Source organism: Carettochelys insculpta, chromosome 8, assembly GCF_033958435.1.
Source record: "Carettochelys insculpta isolate YL-2023 chromosome 8, ASM3395843v1, whole genome shotgun sequence".
Taxonomy (NCBI): domain Eukaryota; kingdom Metazoa; phylum Chordata; order Testudines; family Carettochelyidae; genus Carettochelys; species Carettochelys insculpta.
The window spans coordinates 64,799,585-64,819,081 of record NC_134144.1 but is presented as its reverse complement, the minus strand read 5'-3'; the positions used below and the strand labels follow the sequence as shown (position 1 = coordinate 64,819,081).

Sequence of the window (19,497 nt, the reverse complement as noted above, 5' to 3'; positions counted from 1 at the left end):
AAAAAAAGGCAGGGAAGCAGTATTTGCACCATTGTAGCTTACTAATATCAAACAAGGCTATTGTTGTAGTACTCTTAAGAAACATCTTGGGTAAGCTATGTGCACTAACTGTACATTAAGGCATCCTTAGTTGATGCCTGGAGCACATCAGTTTTCAGCTCAACTTTCTTCCACTTCACTTCTAAACTTTATGTCCTGCTTTTAGCAACACGCTGCTGCCTAAGAAGCCAAGTAGTTGCAATGCATGTTACAATTTTTTTTATTCTTATGAACTTTTTATATTTTGCTATAAATTTCAATACTTAATCATTACTTTCTTCAATGAGGAACTGATTGTCCCCATACTTCTGCAAAATTACTCATTTTCCTTGGCTTTGTTAGTGTTTATCTCAGTTTCACCAGCAATTTGACATTACAGTCCTATCAGTGAATACACCAGGCTCTCTGCAGTATGTTTTGCCTATAACTGATCAGCCACTATTTCACCTGTTAGAGCGATTGGTGAAGATATGTGATTTAATGATTGTGAGGCACAATAATTAACCTGCTATTTTTCATATCAATAGAATTAACTTGTTTCCATACACTTCCCCCAACATGTCTTGCATGTCTGTAACCCACAAATGTGACCAAGCAAACTAAGTAACACAAGAATGCACTCCAGACACTATACAGGCTGAAAGTATATTTCTAGTCTAGAACTTGGTGTGTCGCAGATTACTTTTAAAACGCTCATTGCATTCATGCTTTCAGAATGAGGTGACTTCCACAGAATCAACAGGTAGGCTTTCAGCAAGCATCTGCAGTTAGCTAATCAGGAGTCTGGAACAAATTCTGCTCTAAGTTATTCTAGAGTTCATGCTGCTACAAAAAGGGCAGAATTTCAAAACTCTATTGAATGAAGAGAATAGCAAAGTACATTCTGTACTGATTGAGATGGGATGTTCTTCCTACCGACTTTCCACTTGGTTAGATTTGGTGACTAGCAGGTAACACTGTACAGTAAATTCTCGACATATGTGGCTTCAAGTTGCACGTAACTCACTTTAACACAAATTAAGCACAACTTCATGCTGCTCCGCAGCCTCTTCTCCCAGACACATGGCTGTTAACCTGACAGCTGCACTGCTGGGAAAAGGTGGGGGAAACCTTTTCGCTCGCCTAGCTGTCTGCAACTGCCTTCCCCCAGTGGTGCAGGTGTCACCCTGACAGCTGCACCGCTGAGGGAAGGCGGGTAGAAGCAGCCAGGAAACTTAACAGCCATGGTGGATTGTTCAGTTTCCTGGGTCCGCAAGCAGAGGAGAGATGGGAACAAAGCAGCAGCCTGGTTCCCATCTCCCCGCTAACTTGCGCAAAAATCTGAGTTATCCAGGGGTTGCAGGAACATAACACCCGAATAACTGGAGGGTTTACTGTATATACTATTCATTTAAAAAAAAAAAGTTAAAGTTTGACTACTTTGAACAAAAGCAAGGGGGGTCACTTTGTGTTATGTCATCTAAATGACTTGGTGAGACAGTCTGAGATAAAAATCTTTCTACTTAAACTATATTGAACCCAAATAAATATCATCCCTCATGTAATAGGTTTTATTGCCTATAGTATAAAACTTTTTATTCCTTTAAAATAATTAAATGCAGAACTTCAAATAAACTTTCTTGCACAAAATGTATAGTTTTCACAAGGAAAACAGCACAGTAATTAATTATCCAAGAAAATAAGTTCCAGTCATAATTTACCTATTAGGAACCAGCCATTTCATACAAAAACCAGAAAACAAGTTTTTCTAATGTCAATATTATACATCAATTAAAATATAACACCCCTAGCAATTATCTGAACAAAACATTTCCCTCATTCATTGTTTCATAATGCCAGTCTGCAAAGTCCTTTGTAGTCTAGCTATGTTGGCATCCAATGCTGCTAGACCATTTTTAAAGTCCTCTTCATCTCGTGAAGTGAATGTTGAGAAGGAAGACATGCTCCACTCAGATTTTCCTGACATACAGTCAAAAGTTGAGAAACTAGAATCAGCTGTTTCAATGCCTTTTTTCTGTATGTTCTCATTCTGATGTGGCCTGCAAGTGCAAAGATATTTATCAGACTGAGGTCTCTCTGATTTGTCTATAAAATCTTTAGCAGTTCCATTGATTACTTTTGGCCTCACTGGGAACCTCTCTTCTTCCAGCTCACTTGTCTTCCCTGCGGTTTCAGATGTATTTTCTACTGGATTTCTCAAATTGTAGCCACCACTGAATTTGTCAAAAGTCTTTTCATCTGCCAACATCCCAAATCCATTCTGCTTCAGAGAGTCAGAAAGCCCACAGCTGCAGTCCAACTTTTTGGAAGCCACACTGACATGGTGTTGTGCACACACATTTCTTTCAGCTGCTGATGGCTGTTTCTTAGAGGCATTGCTTGTTAAGGGAATATAAACAGTCTGATCCAGTTTGTGTTCTTCCTCTATTAAAGTCCCAGAATCACTAACCGTTTCGGCATCTTGCTTTGACAGGGTAGGAAGAATTCTTTGAGCTGTCATTTCCTCTTCTAAGAGAGTACTTTTTTTATGAGCTGTTTCAACAAACTTTTCACATGGTAGACCGAGCATTTCCAATTCTCCAGTTTTATTTGAAACTGGAAGCTGTGAATTTGTCAAAATTTGATCACTTTCTAGTTTTTTAAGGTAACTCAGTATGGAAGTACTTGCTGGAAAAGGGTCAGGTTTCAGCTGTTTCTCATAGTCTTCCAGAAGAGATTTTGTAAGACCTTTTTCAGGTCTTTGTCTAACATTGTCTGCAGTGAGGTCAGAGAGAAGCTTGGCCATGCTGCTCTGCAAAGTTCTGTTAAGAGCAATTCATTATGTCATGTTATGTATAATGACTTGTGAAAACCAGTTATTTAATATTTAGATACACTTTATCAATTTAAGATTGCAATAATAACTTAAAAGCCGAATTCATATTCCACAAGAGGGGACAAATATCAATACAAATTTTAAACTACTCAAGCTCTCAAGTGTCATTCTTCAATTCAGATGAAATGTACCTTCGAAATGAATAATAAAAAGAATTGCAAGCAGTAATGTTCTCTTACCTGCCTGCCCTAAGAGAAGTTTAAATGACATTGACAAGAACTTTAAAAGTATCTTGAAGATGTGGACTAGTTGATTTTGGACTAGATAACACTTAGTGCTACCATAAGTGCTGAGGACTAAGCTAGATGAGTTCTTGAGGTCCCTTCCAGGTCTACAATTATATGATTTTCCATGTTTGTGTTAAAATATGAGGGCCGGCCTTTGACAGCAATTTGCAAAAATTGCTTCCTTTAAATTGTATACTATGCTTAAGTAAATATTTAAATACAGAAATACACAAGGACAATCTCAGTTACTCATTTTCTGCTTTCTATGCCAAGACAAATTAAGGCCCAGCTCATTACGTATAAATATGGCTATCCCCATCTGGTGGTCAGAAGTTACAGTACAGGAAAATGCATAAGGTGTATACACACTGTAAGAATCATATTGCACACTATTAAGGGAGGGATTCTGAATTTTGGGCAAAACGGGTTAAAACTGGTTGTAAATAACCCAAACAAATCAAGTACCTAGACAGATCTATTATCAGAACCACACATATTCACAGAAGTCCCACCATGAACTCAGGAAAAAAAACCCAAAACATAAAATATGTTCACAAATACATGTGATTTAGGTGACATCACTCAGGCTCTAAGACTCTCAAAAATGAGAGAAATCTAGTCAAATTTCTTTTAAAAATGTACCCTGAACTGACAGATCACTTCTTACCACAGGAAAACCAATTATGGGTCTTAAAAGGAGTCTGTGCAAGGTTCTTCTCAAAGATGTATTTCTGATCTTTTCATGGACAAAAAAACCCCCAAACAAACGGAAAAAAAAACCCCCCTCCATTTCAAAAGGCTGCAGAACTAGTTCCCAACCCCAAAGGGAAGGATTACCTGGGTAGCCAAGGCTAGTGAAATAAACAAGGTAATTTCCTCCCCACCACTAAGCAGCCATGCATACAGCATGCAGCATTTCACTTGCCTGACATAAAGAATAGAAATAACTATTGCTTGAGTCAAAAAAAGGGAAGCCAAAATTTCTCCTTTAATACCAAATTTTAGTTTTATTGTTCCACCATCCAGACACAGCCAATCTCCAATCTTGTCTAGTCATTAATTTCTGACCACTGTAGTGTAAGCTGTTTGGGGGAGATACAGTCTGCCTGCTATTTCATTGTACAGTGTCAACATAGCCCTGATCCCCGATTGCCCTTTCTAGAGCTTACCCACCCTGGATCCAGATCTAATTGTCTTACAATCTAACGCAAGGTTTACACAAAGAGAATGTAAGGAGAGGCTGCACTATTATTTTAGCATTGTTTCAGTAATTCAAAATAAGAAATGCAAAGAAAACAACTGTAATTAATATTACCGAGTCAATTCACGCAGTCTGTTTACTTCTGCATCACGTTGACGTAATGTTATGCCCAAGATCTGATTTTCTTTTTCTGAGGCTTCTAACTTAAACTGGAAGCTCTTTGCATTTGCCAATACCTCATCCACTTCTAAAACAAGCACAATTTTATTTAGCCTTTTTAAAAATATAAAAAACTTCAAGTGGGAAAAATCATCAATTCAAAACACATACCAATTTTTAGCTTTGTAGTTTCAATGTCATAATGCTGTTTGTTTTCAAGTAGTGCTCTATCTTTCTCCTGGATAACTCTTGCAAACTGTTTATTTTCTTCTTTCTGGTTTTCTATTATTTTAAGCAGTTCTTCATTTTTATTGTGCAGAGATTCAAGGCCCTTTAAAGATTCCTTGAGTTGATTCTGGAGTGTCATATTCAGGGACTGTAGAGAAACTACTACAGGAACAGAAATATAGCAAAAGTTTTTTAAATGTTTAATTTCTATGCCCAAAAGAAACAGAATTTGTAACTATTAACTGTAAACCATACTCTTAATTTCTAAGAATTTTAATTAACAGATCACAATAACTATTATGTTAAAGTCAAAAGTTGTGTGTGAATATTAGCATAAATCAGAAGTGTAGAAAGAGAATTTTCTTTCATTATCAGTACATGTTTTTAAGAGGTATTTGGAAAGATTTCTATTAAGCTCTAAATCTTTAGGTCCAATTCTATTTTGACTTTAAAAAAAAAAGTCTCATTCTGTGAGAAACTACCCACAATAAAATATTTAAGGATTAATTTTCTTTCTAAAAAGTAACCACAAGACTTGGTATTGCTTACAATGATATCTAAGTCCCTGATCTTGCAGTGACATGAACAAGAGAACATCCATAAAGCTTCAAGGACTTCAGTACATTTACACACAGCTCACTACATGACTTGGCGGGCCAAAAACTTCAAACCTGTGGAAATAATAGTCCCCATTATCATAGTGACAACGTGGAGTGTAGTTTTATATATTTTAAATGTGCAATTAGATTAGTTATTTAATTCTGTACCCCTACCGTGAGTACAGTTCTGAACTTCCACACATGATTTTGCGAAATGGCATTTTCTTCCCTTTTCCCCCCCAGCTTGGTAAAATATTTTTAGGTTGGTATCATGGTAGCATTACCCACTGTCACATTAATTCGCAGCAGATAAGTTGTGCTTGTCATGTAATGATATGCTGTGCATTTTTTGCTGAGTTCTTTCAAAGGAAGATAGAGGAAAACTGCCTCTCTTCTTCATCCCCATTTCCTACACAGTCACTTGCAAGCTACAAGTACTTGCATTCAAAGTTGCAATCCGGACTGTACTCCTTTTCTGCTCTCTCTCGCTCCCGGAGTTGCTGGTTCAATATTCTTAATCTCCTAAATGTGAATGATAAAGCATAAATGGAGAAAGTTCGAACAGAGTAAATTCAAAAAGCTGAACAGGAAAATTAGCTTATATATTAAAAAGTTTGCTAATTTTTGTGCTGCTTTGTTTGTTCTCATTAAAATGTTTTTAGTTTTGGAAATTATAGTTTTAATATACTTTCATCAAAGTCTGCATTTCCATCTTTCTTTAACTGAATGAGATCTCTTGAAGAATCATGGTATCTTCACTCCATTTTGGCTCAAAAGAAGGATGTCTACTTTTACATGAAAGTGTACACTAGAAAGAGATTCTTTCTGCATTTGAGCACTGACTGACTAGAGATCAGTTAATAAAATAAACTGCAAGATAAGGCAAGTCATACGCTAATGTCAAGAACAAATAACCATCGTTCAACAAAAAATAATAATTAAAAGTTAGATCCCTCATGGACAGAGGCTAAATTACAGTCACTATCCTTTCACACATAGACAAAAACATGTAGGAGAAATTTTCCAGTTAGACTGGTTAAAACTAAGTTTTTAGTTTTTTCTTTTGACAGTTAATATCCATTTTTAAATTTATTTTTATTAGACATTAAGATGACGTAAGGGTGATGCTGGGGCAGTACTGACAGAAAAGCTGCAGAGACCTCGCTGCACAGCTGAGCAGTACAAGACAAGTGGATGCAAGATGCGCAGGAGACTGCGCTCCTGGTCCAACAGCACAGAGAACCTTTGCTAAGCCTGCCAGGAGCAGACAACCCTGCTACTGAATGACTCTGTCCCCAGCCAGATGCCATTTCCCAGCAGGGAAGTCACCCCTGCAGCTGGGAACTCCTCCTTTTCGCAGCACTGGCCAAGGGTCTCTGGTTTGCCTTGGCAATATGCATTCTTCTTTGCATCTCATGGCTGCAGCAGGTGAGCAGCAATTGGCCCTATGGCTGTGCAGAAAACCCTGTGCAACCCCAGTATCAGATCTTCAACACTCCTAGCTGATCAATGTGTCCTTGACAGCACAACTGCAGACGGCTCTGTGCATGGTTCATGACCCCTAATCCATGGCAGGCACAAATGAACAGAGGTTTGCTGTCTCAGCTGGACAGAGCAAGGACCCCCAGTCAGAACCCCGAGGAGCACAAGCCATTCAGCAACAAGTGGCCTCCGCTGCTGTTGGGTTCTCATCCCTCTTCCTGTTTCTTGCAGTCCTGGGAAGAAGTCTTTGCTCTGACCTACCAGGACCACAGCTGTCCCTGCATCTTACATGTTCAGAAATTGTAGGTCACCTGCTTTGCAACAGCACAGGGATTTCTATGCAGCTTTGCTGTCACGGAGTGAGGAAGCATGGCTATAATAGTAGGGCTGCATAGGGTTCTCTATCCTTTTACAGGGCTGTGATACCCAATCTCTGCAAGCACAAAATGGGGGGAGGGAGAGGCGGTAATGTGACCTGCACTATTTCTGATCAATTTGCATGTGTGTCAATTTTAGCATGTCAGCTGAAATCAACATTAACTGACACATTACAGATACAGGAACTAGCTAGGGTCATGCTTACTTTTTCCAAAAGACTTCTCATATAATTAATTTTTCCACTTCACATTTAACCATCCTATTCCAAAATTCCATCCCTTCTACTGGAGCTCTAAAGCACAATCATTTCAAAGATAACACTAAGAATATCTATCCTACCTATATTAAAGGTTGTGAAGTCTATCATCTGCAGTCAAAATGTTTTATTTGAGTTCTAATTTGAAATATCAACTTTTCATTCAATTTTTCACTTATACTCCTCAGCTGAAAAATGCAAAACACTTCATGAACAGTGGATTAAACTTTATAATTCTTCTCTTGGCTAATATTTTTATTTCACAAATATGTAAAACTGCTGTTTCAAACAGCCCTACATTAACATGCACTAGAAAACTTTAACTGAATGCCATTTGGATCCACATGACCCACTTAGTGCATGCTTTCCTCTGCGTGTTAAATTTACACTCCTCTGGGGCAGATTAATACAATGATAAACCCACAACACAGTTAGGTTAAGTGATTTACCTAAAGTCATAGAGCAAGTCCATGGTAGAGACAGACCACCTGACTCTGTTCCATGTTTTAACTAAGAGATTATTATTTCATGTTGGAAAACTGATGGAAGAAGTAAATACATTCCTGTTCTTCAGTAACAGGAAGCTTGTTCAAATATATGTGCACTCAATATGAATACCTTACCTTAAAGATATTTTTAAGAAACAATACAATATACAAAACATAATATATACAAAACCCCTGCATCTGAACACAATATAAAACACCAAAACAAGAATATGCTTTAAGAATTACACATTGTTACACAGTGCATATTGTAGTATAGTTATAATGAAGTTAGCTAGCACCATACATATTTTTGAAATAGGTTGCTTACTTTTTGAATGTTTACTGACCTACGCAACTGGGCATTTTCACTTCTGAGAGGTTGGATAGCAAGTGCTATTTCAGCTTGCACATTAGTACTTCCAACTACTGCTGGCAGCACTGAAACACAGTCTTCTACCTCATGTATTAGCCTCAATATTTCAGAATCATCTACAAAAAATTAAAAACAGATGCCTATATAGACACATAATGAAGCAATTTATGAGATGACTGAACATAAATTCTACCACCTTTTATGCTACATGCAGGGCATTTAATGTTTAAGAAGTGCAAATAAAGAGAGGTAATTTAAATTACCATAGGGACATCTACACTAGAAAGGAGATGCACCCCGTCAGGTAGATATTCTAGGGTTGGATTTCACTTGCCTAGTGGGGACACAAAAAATTGAACTATCAGGGGTTGACAGCTGACCCCTGTGCTCCTCATTCTCACAAAGAGTAAGGGAGGTTGATGGGGGAGTTTCTCTCATCAACCTCCTTCACTGAGGACAGGCAAATAAGTCGGTCGTATATATGTCGATTCCAGGTACACAACTGCCATAGCTGGAATTGCCTATCTATGATTGGCTTCAAGGTCTAGTGTAGACCTGCCCTATATTTGACGATGTGAAGTATGGTCTAACTCAGTGGTTCTTAACCATGTGCACATGTACTCTTGGCAATATTCAGTGGTGATCTGGGGGTTCATCAACTCATTTATATATATTGCCTAGTTTTACAAGCTAAATAAAAAGTACTAGCAAAGTCAGTAAAAACTAAAATATCATATCGACAATAATTGGTTTATACTGCTCTTTATAATATACACTGGAATGCAAATATAATATTTACAGCCCAAGTTTATTTTATAATTATATGGTAAAAATGAGAAAGTAAACAATCCTTCAGTAATTATCTGGTGAAACTTTTTTGTATTTTTATTTTTGGAAGCAAGTAGTTTACATGAGGTGTAATGTGGGGGTGTGCAAGACAAATCAGACTCCTGGAAGTGGCACAGTTCATCAAGAAAAGCTGAGAGCCACTAAATGGATTCCCACTAAAGCGCACCCACCATCTTTCAAACTGATCCCTGAAGGGAAATCCTTGTGAACCTTTCCATAACACTCCCTGGTCACTTCCTCTGGGAAATCTAAGGTTAGGGTTACACTTATCCCTATCTCAAAATAACTTAAGCAATTTGAGTTGTGCAAATTACATAAGTTATTTCGAGGGAACTTATTTCGAACTGAGTGCCAGCTACACTGCACCAGAGTTCAAAATAAACACCTGTTTCAATCTTCCAATTACCTTTTATATGATGAGGGGTAGTGGGAATGAAATACTGCACTCAAAATAGCCCTGCTATGTTGAGCGAGGCCTTTGGCAGCCGGGTTTCTATTTCAGGATAAAAATGTACTCTGAAATAGAAACCAGAGCGTAGCCTTAGCCCAAGAGAAGAGCCTTCCCAAAGACTGTACGCAAAATGAAAATACTACTTTTACTAATAGCTACAATAATGTAAAGATCTCAGATAAACATTGAAACACTCACTTCATCCTCCTTCAGATCAAAACAAACAGCTCTATTAAAAAGTATTATAAATTTGTAAAAGCTGAAATACAACAATTAATCACACTAATAATATATTATGGATTTTTAAGAATGTTCATCCACGTAGCACACTTCTACTGTACTGATAAAAACATTTTTACCTTGGTCTGTCAGTGCCTTTAGCTCTCCCAAAAGATATCTTAATGTTTTAACTTTTTGGGCTGTCTTTTCTGGGCTTGCTTTTTTAGGCTTTAGAATTTTTTTGTCAAAGCTTGTCTGACAACTTGTGTCCCTCACTGGTGCTATGTCAACAGCATTCAGGTCCTCTTCCTCACTGGAAGTACCCTCACTATGTTCCTCAGCAGCTTCCTCTTCTTTGGTATCTGAGACCTTAGGCTGTGCTGAATCAAACTGCTGATCAGCCCTTTCATTCTCTGCTTCATGTGGTTCTAACAGAGCCAGATGAGCTTGTATACATCTTATCAAGTCTGCTTCCTGTACTCGCTGCTCATGATTTCTTTGGTTTGAAATCACCTCTCTGCCATAAGCTGCTGGAACAAATGCAGATACTGTAGAATTATTTGGCACAGCTAGTGGTGGACAGGGTGTCATATGAGGACCAGAGGTGACAGATTGTGACTGTGAAGAAATAGCAGTAGCAGCAGAAACTACTGGGAAAAAGACAGCGCCTCCTGCTTGTGGTGCACACGGGTTGTAACTGTGAGCAGGAACACCCTAAACAGAGAACATATATATATATATTAAACAAATTATTTGTATTTTCATTAAACCTAAACACAGCAGTTAGGATTCCTTCAAAATTTAGAAGGCAATCTTATTTAATGTGGTCTTGTGCAGTGTTTGTAATTAAAAAAAGAGTTAAAATAATATTCATAAATACATTCAGGCTGCAGTGTATGACTTTCCACTATGCAAAGGAGTAATTAAAAGGCAAACAGTTAGGATAACCAATAAGAGTAGTTCGTATTACCTTAAATGTTATCTGTAATTCAGCCATAAAGCTAAATTGCTGTTTATATTGAGGAGGAACAAAAGGATTCCGTTTTCTTGTGGGGGGTGGGGGGGGGGCGGAATTCAGTTTCAGTATGCTTAAAAGAATCTTCCTGAGATATTACTTTATTTTCCCTGTTTTTGTAACTAGCATTCATTGCTGGTACCCAAAGACACAGAGGAACAAACACATTATACACAAGTATTTTTTCTGCATTTTGGCATTTTGACTAATCTCAGTAATGTCTATAAATACATATACTATACATGTATGCACTGAGTGCTACAAACAATGCAAGATATTACTTAGTGGTTTTTTAGCTCTGTGAAGCACAACGTTCCCACAGTCCTAAACTTCTAGCTAATGAGATGATATCCCATAGTGTACGAAGAGAAGATCCCTTTAGCTATGGAACCCTACAGTAAGATTCCAGGTGCCACCAATGTAAATCCTACATCCACTCTTCCCCAAACTGCAGTAGGGAGTTTGCTCTGTATTTGTTTTTTAATGTTGTATGTTGAAATAGAAAAGTTTCAGAGGGGTAGCTGTGTTAAGTCTGTTTCAGTTAAAACAAAGAGTCTGGTGGTACTTGAAAGACTACCAAATTTAAGGGCATAAGCTTGGGGCACAAGCTTTCATGAGATGCATTTCAAAAACAGACGGCAACAAGAAAATGCTGAGCTGGAAATCACGTGCAAATCTGCCACCTTGAACCAAGGACTGGAGTGGTATTCACATTACAATAGATTATTTCCCATTCAGGGTCTCCCACCTTCCCATCTGTCAGAGAGGTAACCATGTTAGTTTGTGTCTTCACAAAACAAGAAAAGCAATCCTGTATCACCTTAAAGACTAAACAGTATTATTAATTAGCTTTTGTGAAACAGAGCCACTTTTTCAGATCTGTAGTATACTGATAACTGAGACAAAGAGAATTTAAAAGATAGAAAAAAAGTAAATGCTGACGAATCAGCTAGATAGGGCAGAAGAGGGAAGAAAAAAGCCTCTGCAAGTGTCTATTAAGTGAAGTGGGATGCATGCAGTCACTGGAATATCAAAGGTGGGAAAACTGTCCTTGTAACATGTAAGGTAATGGATACCTTTATTGAGTCCAACGTGATAGGTATTAAACTTGAAAATAAATTCCAAGTCACATGTCTCCCTTTGTAATCTGGTACCAAAGTCTCTTTGTTATAGAATGCACCTAACACTTAATGGTGGTGGCCACTCCATTTAATGACATCCCACTCCTTCTGCTCTATCTAGTGGAGTCATTAGTTTTTATTTAATTTTTTTTCTATCTTTCTTTTAAATTCTCTTTGTCTCAGTTATCAGTGTACGCAGTATTTGAAAAAGCGAGTCTACGCCATGAAAGCTCATCACCTAATAAAAAATACTGTTAGTCTTTGAAGTACTACAGGAAATTTTTTGCTTCTCATCTCTGTTGGAGATGAGCCACATCCACACTGATTTTATTAGCACTGATGTCACACCTCCCTCTCTGTATCCATACCTTTTCTGTTTTCTCTTCAGGATCTAGGAAGTGAGGAGTATCTCGTGAAAGCACATGCTCCAAGAGCCTAATAAATTTATTAGTCTTTAAAAGTGCCAGCAGACTCCTTGTTGAAACACATAAGGATATTCAACTGCAGCTTTAACACATCAAATCATATTTGAGAATGATGGATTTTGTGCTTCTTCCACTGACAAAAGTTAGCATTTTTAGTCAAGTGTGGTTGTTACAGATGAAAATATTCAAGGTTAGGTTAATGACACAACCATCAGCTCAGACTGGGATGTTACTCTAATCAGTACATATCAGTCGCTGTCAGGAAGGGGTGGGAAATAGATACTTCACCAAATTCAACATAGGAAAACAATGACCAAAACAAACAGGAATGAACAGGCCCCATACCTTTGTCATTTATCTTGTTTTTGGAGTCTAACGCAAACACAATAAAATACAAGTAGCAATGCTTGCTACTAATATATTTGTAAATCACCTTAGAATCACATAATATTTTATTACAAGCACCACCATACGTAAACGTTCACATATTTTATGAGACATTAAAATGCACTGAGTTTTTTTTCCTTTGGGAAAATTTCGTAGTAATGCAGGTGTGGGCAAATACTGGTCCATGGGCCAGATCCATTTCCCCAGGGTTAGCCCCTGGTGGGCTGCTGCGAGTGTATTTACCCGCGACTCTGCAAGTATGGGCCATTACAGCTCCTATTGGCTGTGGACGGCCATCCCCAGTCAATGGGAGCTGCACAAAGTGGAGTCCCATGCCACTTCTTGCAGCTTGCATTGCCTGGGAACAGTCGTCATCCACAGCCAATGGGAGCTGCAATCCCCCCTAACTATGGAGGCACAAATAAATACTATGTTGGTGGCCCACCAGGGGCTAATGGCCATCATTTTATTACCCACCACATATAAAAGCTAAACATATGACAACATTAAATTATTTATTTATAGTTTAAATCAAGTCTACTTACAGACTGAATGACTGAAGGATTAGCTGAATGCTGCGGGGACAGAGTTGGTGTGGAGGTAGGTAAACGATAATTAAATGCTGTAGCACTTTGATATTCTGAAACAAATAGACAAAAACTAACTCTGTTAAATTAAGATTCTTTTTCTTCCCAAAAAATTAAAAACAACCCCCTAAATAGTATCTAACTATACAATGATATTTATACTAACCAGGATCTAAAACGGGGTAAGCAGTTATAGTGGGAGTTGCATTATAGCTTGGTGCAACTTGGCCAGTTATCAGAGACATTTGCGTTTGCACATGCTCACACAGTTTTTGATGCATCACAGGAGAGTGTTGATTGAAAGGCACATGAACTGGTTTAATTGGTGGAATTTGTACTGCACTGGAAAGTTCTCCCTCTTTGTCAACAGCAGGTGCATTACAAGAAGACAGTTTCCTATTTGATGCTGGTACTACGGAAAATAAAGTTGAAGTTAATTTTCTTTTAGCACTACTCATACACAAATGTTTACAGAAAGAGTTTTGGGATCAAACATGTACTTTACCATGAACCTGCATATGTCACTGAGAAAGAAGAATACCACTTAAGAAAGAACAATACAATGTATATACCCTGAACTCTAATCCTATTGGACTTTTGATTAAGGATCTTGTCAGGCACTCCCTGACAGATTTCTGTGCTTAACAAAGCCATGGTGCAGGCAAGCTCTAGATCAGGAGCCAGCAACTCCCAGCACTGTGTGAAGAGCAGCACGCGAGCAGGCTTTCACAGCATGCCAGGCAGGAGCTCAGCCCAGCCCAGCCCAGCCCTGCCCCTCTCCCGGGGGGAGCCAGGAGCTTGCTCAAAGCTATTCCACCTGTGGATTAACAAAAGACCAGTTAATGCTACTAACCACCACCTAAAACAGAAAAACTCTGCATCTTTATTTATTTATGAATGATGATGTTGTAAATAGGACTATTAGTGAGTTTAAAAAGTATCACCAGCACTCAGCATGCACATAGAGGTCTAAAGATCAAATTTTGGCACTATGCCTTGGAAAGATGCTGACCCCTGTTCTGGATAACAACAACCAATCTTTGCCTGAAAGTAGTCTTTACTGTATAGTACCATGAACCTATCTGGCTTGATTTGGGCAAAAATCAACAAAAGCAATCAAGCCATCCTAAGTTTATTTTATTAAACTAAAGTTTCAAACCAAGATGAATTACACAGTATTATAACCACATTATTAATTCTGCAAATGAAATGGCAATAAATGCATATTTATTGAGTAAATAAAACAGTTATGGATGAAAACACTGTTTAAGTAAATGCCAAACCAAGGACAACTGCTTACCAATTTCTTTATGGATATGGGCAGCAAGAACATTTCTCTTCGGTCTTTTCTTTTTGGAATTATTTCCTTTGGTTAGCATAGGCCTGGTAGTAGCCTTAACAGAAGATACTTTTTCAGCTTTTCGATGTATTTTCTCCATTCCTAATGTTATTTGAAACAAAGCCATTCAACAAAATAAATAAAGACCTACAGGAACTAAAATTTAATTTAAAATTTAATAGGGTACAACCTGTGGCCTCATTTTGCAAAATATCCTGAAGTAAAGCTGCACAGCGATCAAGCCCATTATGTATGGTTGCAACCTGCAGAAAGAACGTTGCAGTCAGAATACTGGCATTGACTTATTGTAAAAACAAAACAAATACGGACAATGAAGTAACAGTCAAGACAGTCCTATTTGGAAGATTTTTAGATGTTTTTACAAATTTGAGCCACAGTTATTTCTGGACTGGGTTTGAATCACCGATGAACACTTTTTACATTTCCCATTAATAATGTGTTAGATTTATAATTGCGGAATTGTAGCAGATGGATTTTAAGTTTCAGTAATTTTATTTAATTTATGATTGCATGCATAACAGAGTCAAATTATCTCAAATTACCTGATCCTCAGAGTCCGTGGAATAGAGGGAGTAGCCAGATTCCACATCAGAATGGCCTGCTTTTTTTAAGCCAGTCCTGAAAAAGACATTCCCCATTTTCTCCCTCTTACAAAATATATTTGTTTTTGTACTTTGATATCTACAACTATTAAAAAACAAAACAAACCAAAATAAAAAAAGGATATCCCATATGCTGCCCTTACAACAGGGCCAAATGCTGCAATGAGATAAGCAAGTAACTGCTGCAGAAATCACTAGCATATGTTAGGGTATGACTGGGCCTTTACGAAGCAAATTTATGTGTAACTAGTGACCATACTCATTCAATAATCTAGGAAGGGAAATTTAATATTTCACAAATGCAACACAGAAATCTCAGGAATGTTATCTACTAAAGGGATTAATCTTCCCTCTAGCCCTTGTTCAGGCCAAACTACAACCAAATTCAATGGAAGATTTGTCTGTCGAAGGACTGGAGAATCTGTGACTTATAGCACTTTTCAGTTGAGACTTAATATTTAACAAATGCAAAGTTGTTGACAAACTGGTGGCTTTTGATTTGTATGGCTGTTTAGAATGCTTTACAGGTACACCATTAGACAGTATTCATGATTAAATTCTTACTGTTTTTTTCCACTTGCTAACTTAGCTGCTCCTGTTAGCCTTCCAGAAGACAGTACCTGTTGAATTGTTACACACATATACACCAATAATTATTGTTATTTCTATTAACTATTTTATGATATAATAGAAGTATACCAAAGAGCACTGGATTACTAAAAGTGAGACAATTTTTAATGAATGAGGGAGAACACACAAAAGAGCATCATGGCCTCACTCCTGCAATTTACAATGCACAGGAATACAAGGAGCTCCACTGAACTCAGTGACACTACATGTAGATGCAGCAGCCCATCCACAAAAAAACTACCTGATCAGGCTCTTTTTGTAGACCACAGCAATCTGTTTTATCCACTGAGGTTATTTCAGTACCGTCCTTCCACTTTCCTCCAGTAACACTGTCTATAGTCAAATTACACTAGATAAGCTACATCAGGACATTCCTGAATGGGAGACATCAATGAAAAACCCAGAAAGGTACAAAAAGCAGTGCTGGTAGTTCCTAAAATCAGTTTTCTACAAATCAGTACTGAACCAATACCTTAAGATGGTGCTAGTGGATATTGTAAAACTGAGGGCCTGACTGCTTGCATTTGTTAAAGATCCCACAAACTTTTCGTAAGAGTTCAGACCCAGACCACAGGCTTAAGGTGTGATATACTATGACTGTGAAGAATTACAGAACTTTATAATACAGTAATCTCTTCATTAGCTCCAGCTGTGGGAAACCTGGCTGAATACTGACACCTGTCTTGTTTTTAGTAACAGAGAGTAAGCCGTGCTACTCTATACACTATCAAAACAAAAAGCAGCCAAGTAGCACTTTAAAGACTAGCAAAATAGTTTATTAGGTGAGCTTTCGTGGGACAGACCCACTTCTTCAGACCATATCCAGACCAGACCAGACTCAATATTTAAGACACAGAGAACCAAAAACAGTAAGCAAGGAGGACAAATCAGAAAAAGATAATCAAGGTGAGCAAATCAGAGAGTGGAGGGGTGGGGGGGAAGATCAAGAATTAGACTGAGTCAAGTATGCAGACGAGCCCCTATAGTGACTCAGAAAGTTCACGTCACGATTTAAACCATGTGTTAATGTGCCAAAGTTGAATATAAATGTCAATTCGTCCGCTTCCCTTTCGACAAAAGAGTGATAATTTCTTTTCAGTAACACACATACCTTGAGGTCATTGACAGAATGGCCCATTCCATTAAAATGTTGACTAGAAGAATTCCACAGAGACTTTAACAATCTACACCCCACCATCAACTTATGCCTCGATTACAACATGCAAGAGATACATTTCCTGGACACTACCGTACTAATCAAGGATGGCCTGATCAGTACCACACTGTACCGAAAACCTACTGATCGCTATACTTATCTACACCCTTCTGGTTTCCATCCTGCACACGTGACCAGATTCATTGTTTATAGTCAAGCTCTTAGGTACAATCGCATTTGCTCTGATCCAACTGACAGAGACCAAAAACTACAAGAGCTTTACCAAATATTCATAAACCTGAATTACCCACCAGGAGAAGTAAAAAAACAAATCGACAGGGCCAGACGCATACCCAGAAACCAACTACTCCAAGATCAGCCCAAAAAAGCCAAGAACAGAACACCACTGGTCATCACTTACAGCCCCCAACTCAGACCACTGCAACGAATTATTAAAGACCTACAACCTATTCTTAATCAGGATGCTACACTCCAGAAGGCCCTGGGTGACATACCTGTTCTCTCCTACAGACAACCTCCCAACCTCATGAGGATCCTTACTAACAGCCACAGTCTATACCCCAGGAACACCAGTCCTGGAACCTTTCCCTGCAACAAAGCCCGCTGCCAGCTTTGTCCACATATCTTCTCTGGAAATACCATCACTGGACCTAACCAGGTTACTCACAGAATCACGGGCACTTTCTCATGCTCCTCTACTAACATCATATATGCCATCATGTGCCAACAATGCCCAGATGCTTTGTATATTGGACAGACTTCTAACTCCCTTAGACAAAAGGTCAACAGGCACAAAACAGACGTCAAAACACTCCAATCCACAAACCAGTTAGTCAACATTTAATGGAATGGGCCATTCTGTCAATGACCTCAAGGTATGTGTGTTACTGAAAAGAAATTATCACTCTTTTGTCGAAAGGGAAGCGGACGAATTGACATTTATATTCAACTTTGGCACATTAACACATGGTTTAAATCGTGACGTGAACTTTCTGAGTCACTATAGGGGCTCGTCTGCATACTTGACTCAGTCTAATTCTTGATCTTCCCCCCCACCCCTCCACTCTCTGATTTGCTCACCTTGATTATCTTTTTCTGATTTGTCCTCCTTGCTTACTGTTTTTGGTTCTCTGTGTCTTAAATATTGAGTCTGGTCTGGTCTGGATATGGTCTGAAGAAGTGGGTCTGTCCCACGAAAGCTCACCTAATAAACTATTTTGCTAGTCTTTAAAGTGCTACTTGACTGCTTTCTGCCTTGTTTTTGTTTTTTTAAAAACAAAAAACACTGACTAAATCCTAGGTTTCTCTGCATTTGTGGGGCAGGGAAGAGTCCCATGCACCCCACCAGACAAGGGAGTCCCTAAGAGTCTGACCTATTCTTGGAGAGGTTCAGTTTCCCATGCACTCCCAAGGGGAGGTCCTTTGCGTCCCACATTTAGGTTCCCAGTTGAGTCACCTGCAACCTCTCCAGAAAAGAGCTGAGGGCCTGTGCCCCCAGTCCCCTCCTCTGTCCCACCCAGAGAGCCCATCCCTTGACCAGGGAGCCCAATGACTTCTCCATCCCTCCCCCACAAATACAGAGGAACCCCCCATCCCCCGGCCCCTGAGCCCATTCACCACCCCACCCCACCCCACCCCTAGTGGCCCCCAGGAGAACGTCGCATCTGACCCAGACCCAGGACAAAGCCCCTCTCCCGGACACCCAGGTCCCCCTCCCACAGAGACCCCTATACCGCCGCCCAACCCCCCCAAAACACAGAGAGGAGCCTCCCTCCACCCCCTCAGCATCCCGGAGCGCGACTACGCCACGCCCAACCCCCCACCTCCAGAGAAGACCAGAGCCCCCGCTGGTACCTTGTGATGCCGTAGGGCCCCCGGCTTCGCCATTGCTCCCTCCGACTCCAGGCTGGGGGAGGAGCTAACCCTCCGTCCCTCAGAGCGGAAGCGCGCGGCCAATCCCAGCCCGACTTGGCTGACAGGCCCAACGGCTGCGATAGCCCCGCCTCTGCCACTTGCCTGCCTCCCTCCCCCCCTTGTGAGGCGCCGGCGGCAGCCACGGCGGGCTGTGGAATAGGGCGGAGCCGGCAGTAAAGGGCCGGGATTGGTGGAAGCATGGTCCTGTGAACCAATAGAAGAGGAGCCGGGCGAGACAAGTTAGTTTGGCAGCAGCTCTCACGCGCTGATGCTGAGGAAGGCCGTCCCTCGGAATTTGTAACGGCTGTACGGAGCATGTACAGTTGAACTGGGCATGCTCAGTAAACGCGGCTGTAGCCGCTGCCCTTACTCTGCTCTTACCGAGCTTCAGCTCTTGCAGACCTATCTTTAGATACATGACAAAGTGTTCCAGGGGCACGGCGCAGCGGGGCGAG

At 39.6% G+C, this 19,497-nt stretch overlaps 1 protein-coding gene across 3 annotated transcripts; it reads right to left on the bottom strand.

The window, feature by feature from the left end:
- Positions 1 to 1,572: 1,572 nt before the first annotated feature.
- On the bottom strand, positions 1,573 to 19,027 carry CCDC14 (coiled-coil domain containing 14). Of its 3 annotated transcripts, none has more exons than XM_075001689.1 (13): positions 18,983 to 19,027; positions 15,886 to 15,941; positions 15,262 to 15,337; positions 14,889 to 14,961; positions 14,660 to 14,800; positions 13,526 to 13,771; positions 13,318 to 13,412; positions 9,965 to 10,538; positions 8,280 to 8,421; positions 5,771 to 5,850; positions 4,673 to 4,891; positions 4,457 to 4,589; positions 1,573 to 2,840 (listed from the first exon to the last, which is right to left on the bottom strand). In XM_075001689.1, the coding sequence occupies exons 1-13, from the start codon at positions 19,013 to 19,015 to the stop codon at positions 1,859 to 1,861; spliced, it is 2,850 nt and encodes a 949-aa protein (XP_074857790.1). In that variant the 5' UTR covers positions 19,016 to 19,027; the 3' UTR covers positions 1,573 to 1,858. The 3 variants fall into 3 exon arrangements, with proteins under 3 accessions (XP_074857790.1, XP_074857791.1, XP_074857793.1); XM_075001690.1 differs by lacking the exon at positions 18,983 to 19,027 and adding an exon at positions 16,193 to 16,269; XM_075001692.1 differs by lacking the exon at positions 15,886 to 15,941 and having other exon boundaries at positions 18,983 to 19,023.
- Between the last annotated feature and the right edge of the window lie 470 nt (positions 19,028 to 19,497).

What these genes read in the sequence shown, in the direction of transcription:
- CCDC14 (XM_075001689.1), bottom strand. Translation starts at nt 19,015, where the DNA reads ATGGCGAAGCCGGGGGCCCTACGGCATCACAAG. An exon ending in TTTGCAAAATGAGGCCACAG is followed by an intron (nt 14,801 to 14,888) that starts GTTGTACCCTAT and finishes AAATAACATTAG; the next exon opens with GAATGGAGAAAATACATCGA. An exon ending in AAAGGCACTGACAGACCAAG is followed by an intron (nt 8,422 to 9,964) that starts GTAAAAATGTTT and finishes AATTTTTTGTAG; the next exon opens with ATGATTCTGAAATATTGAGG.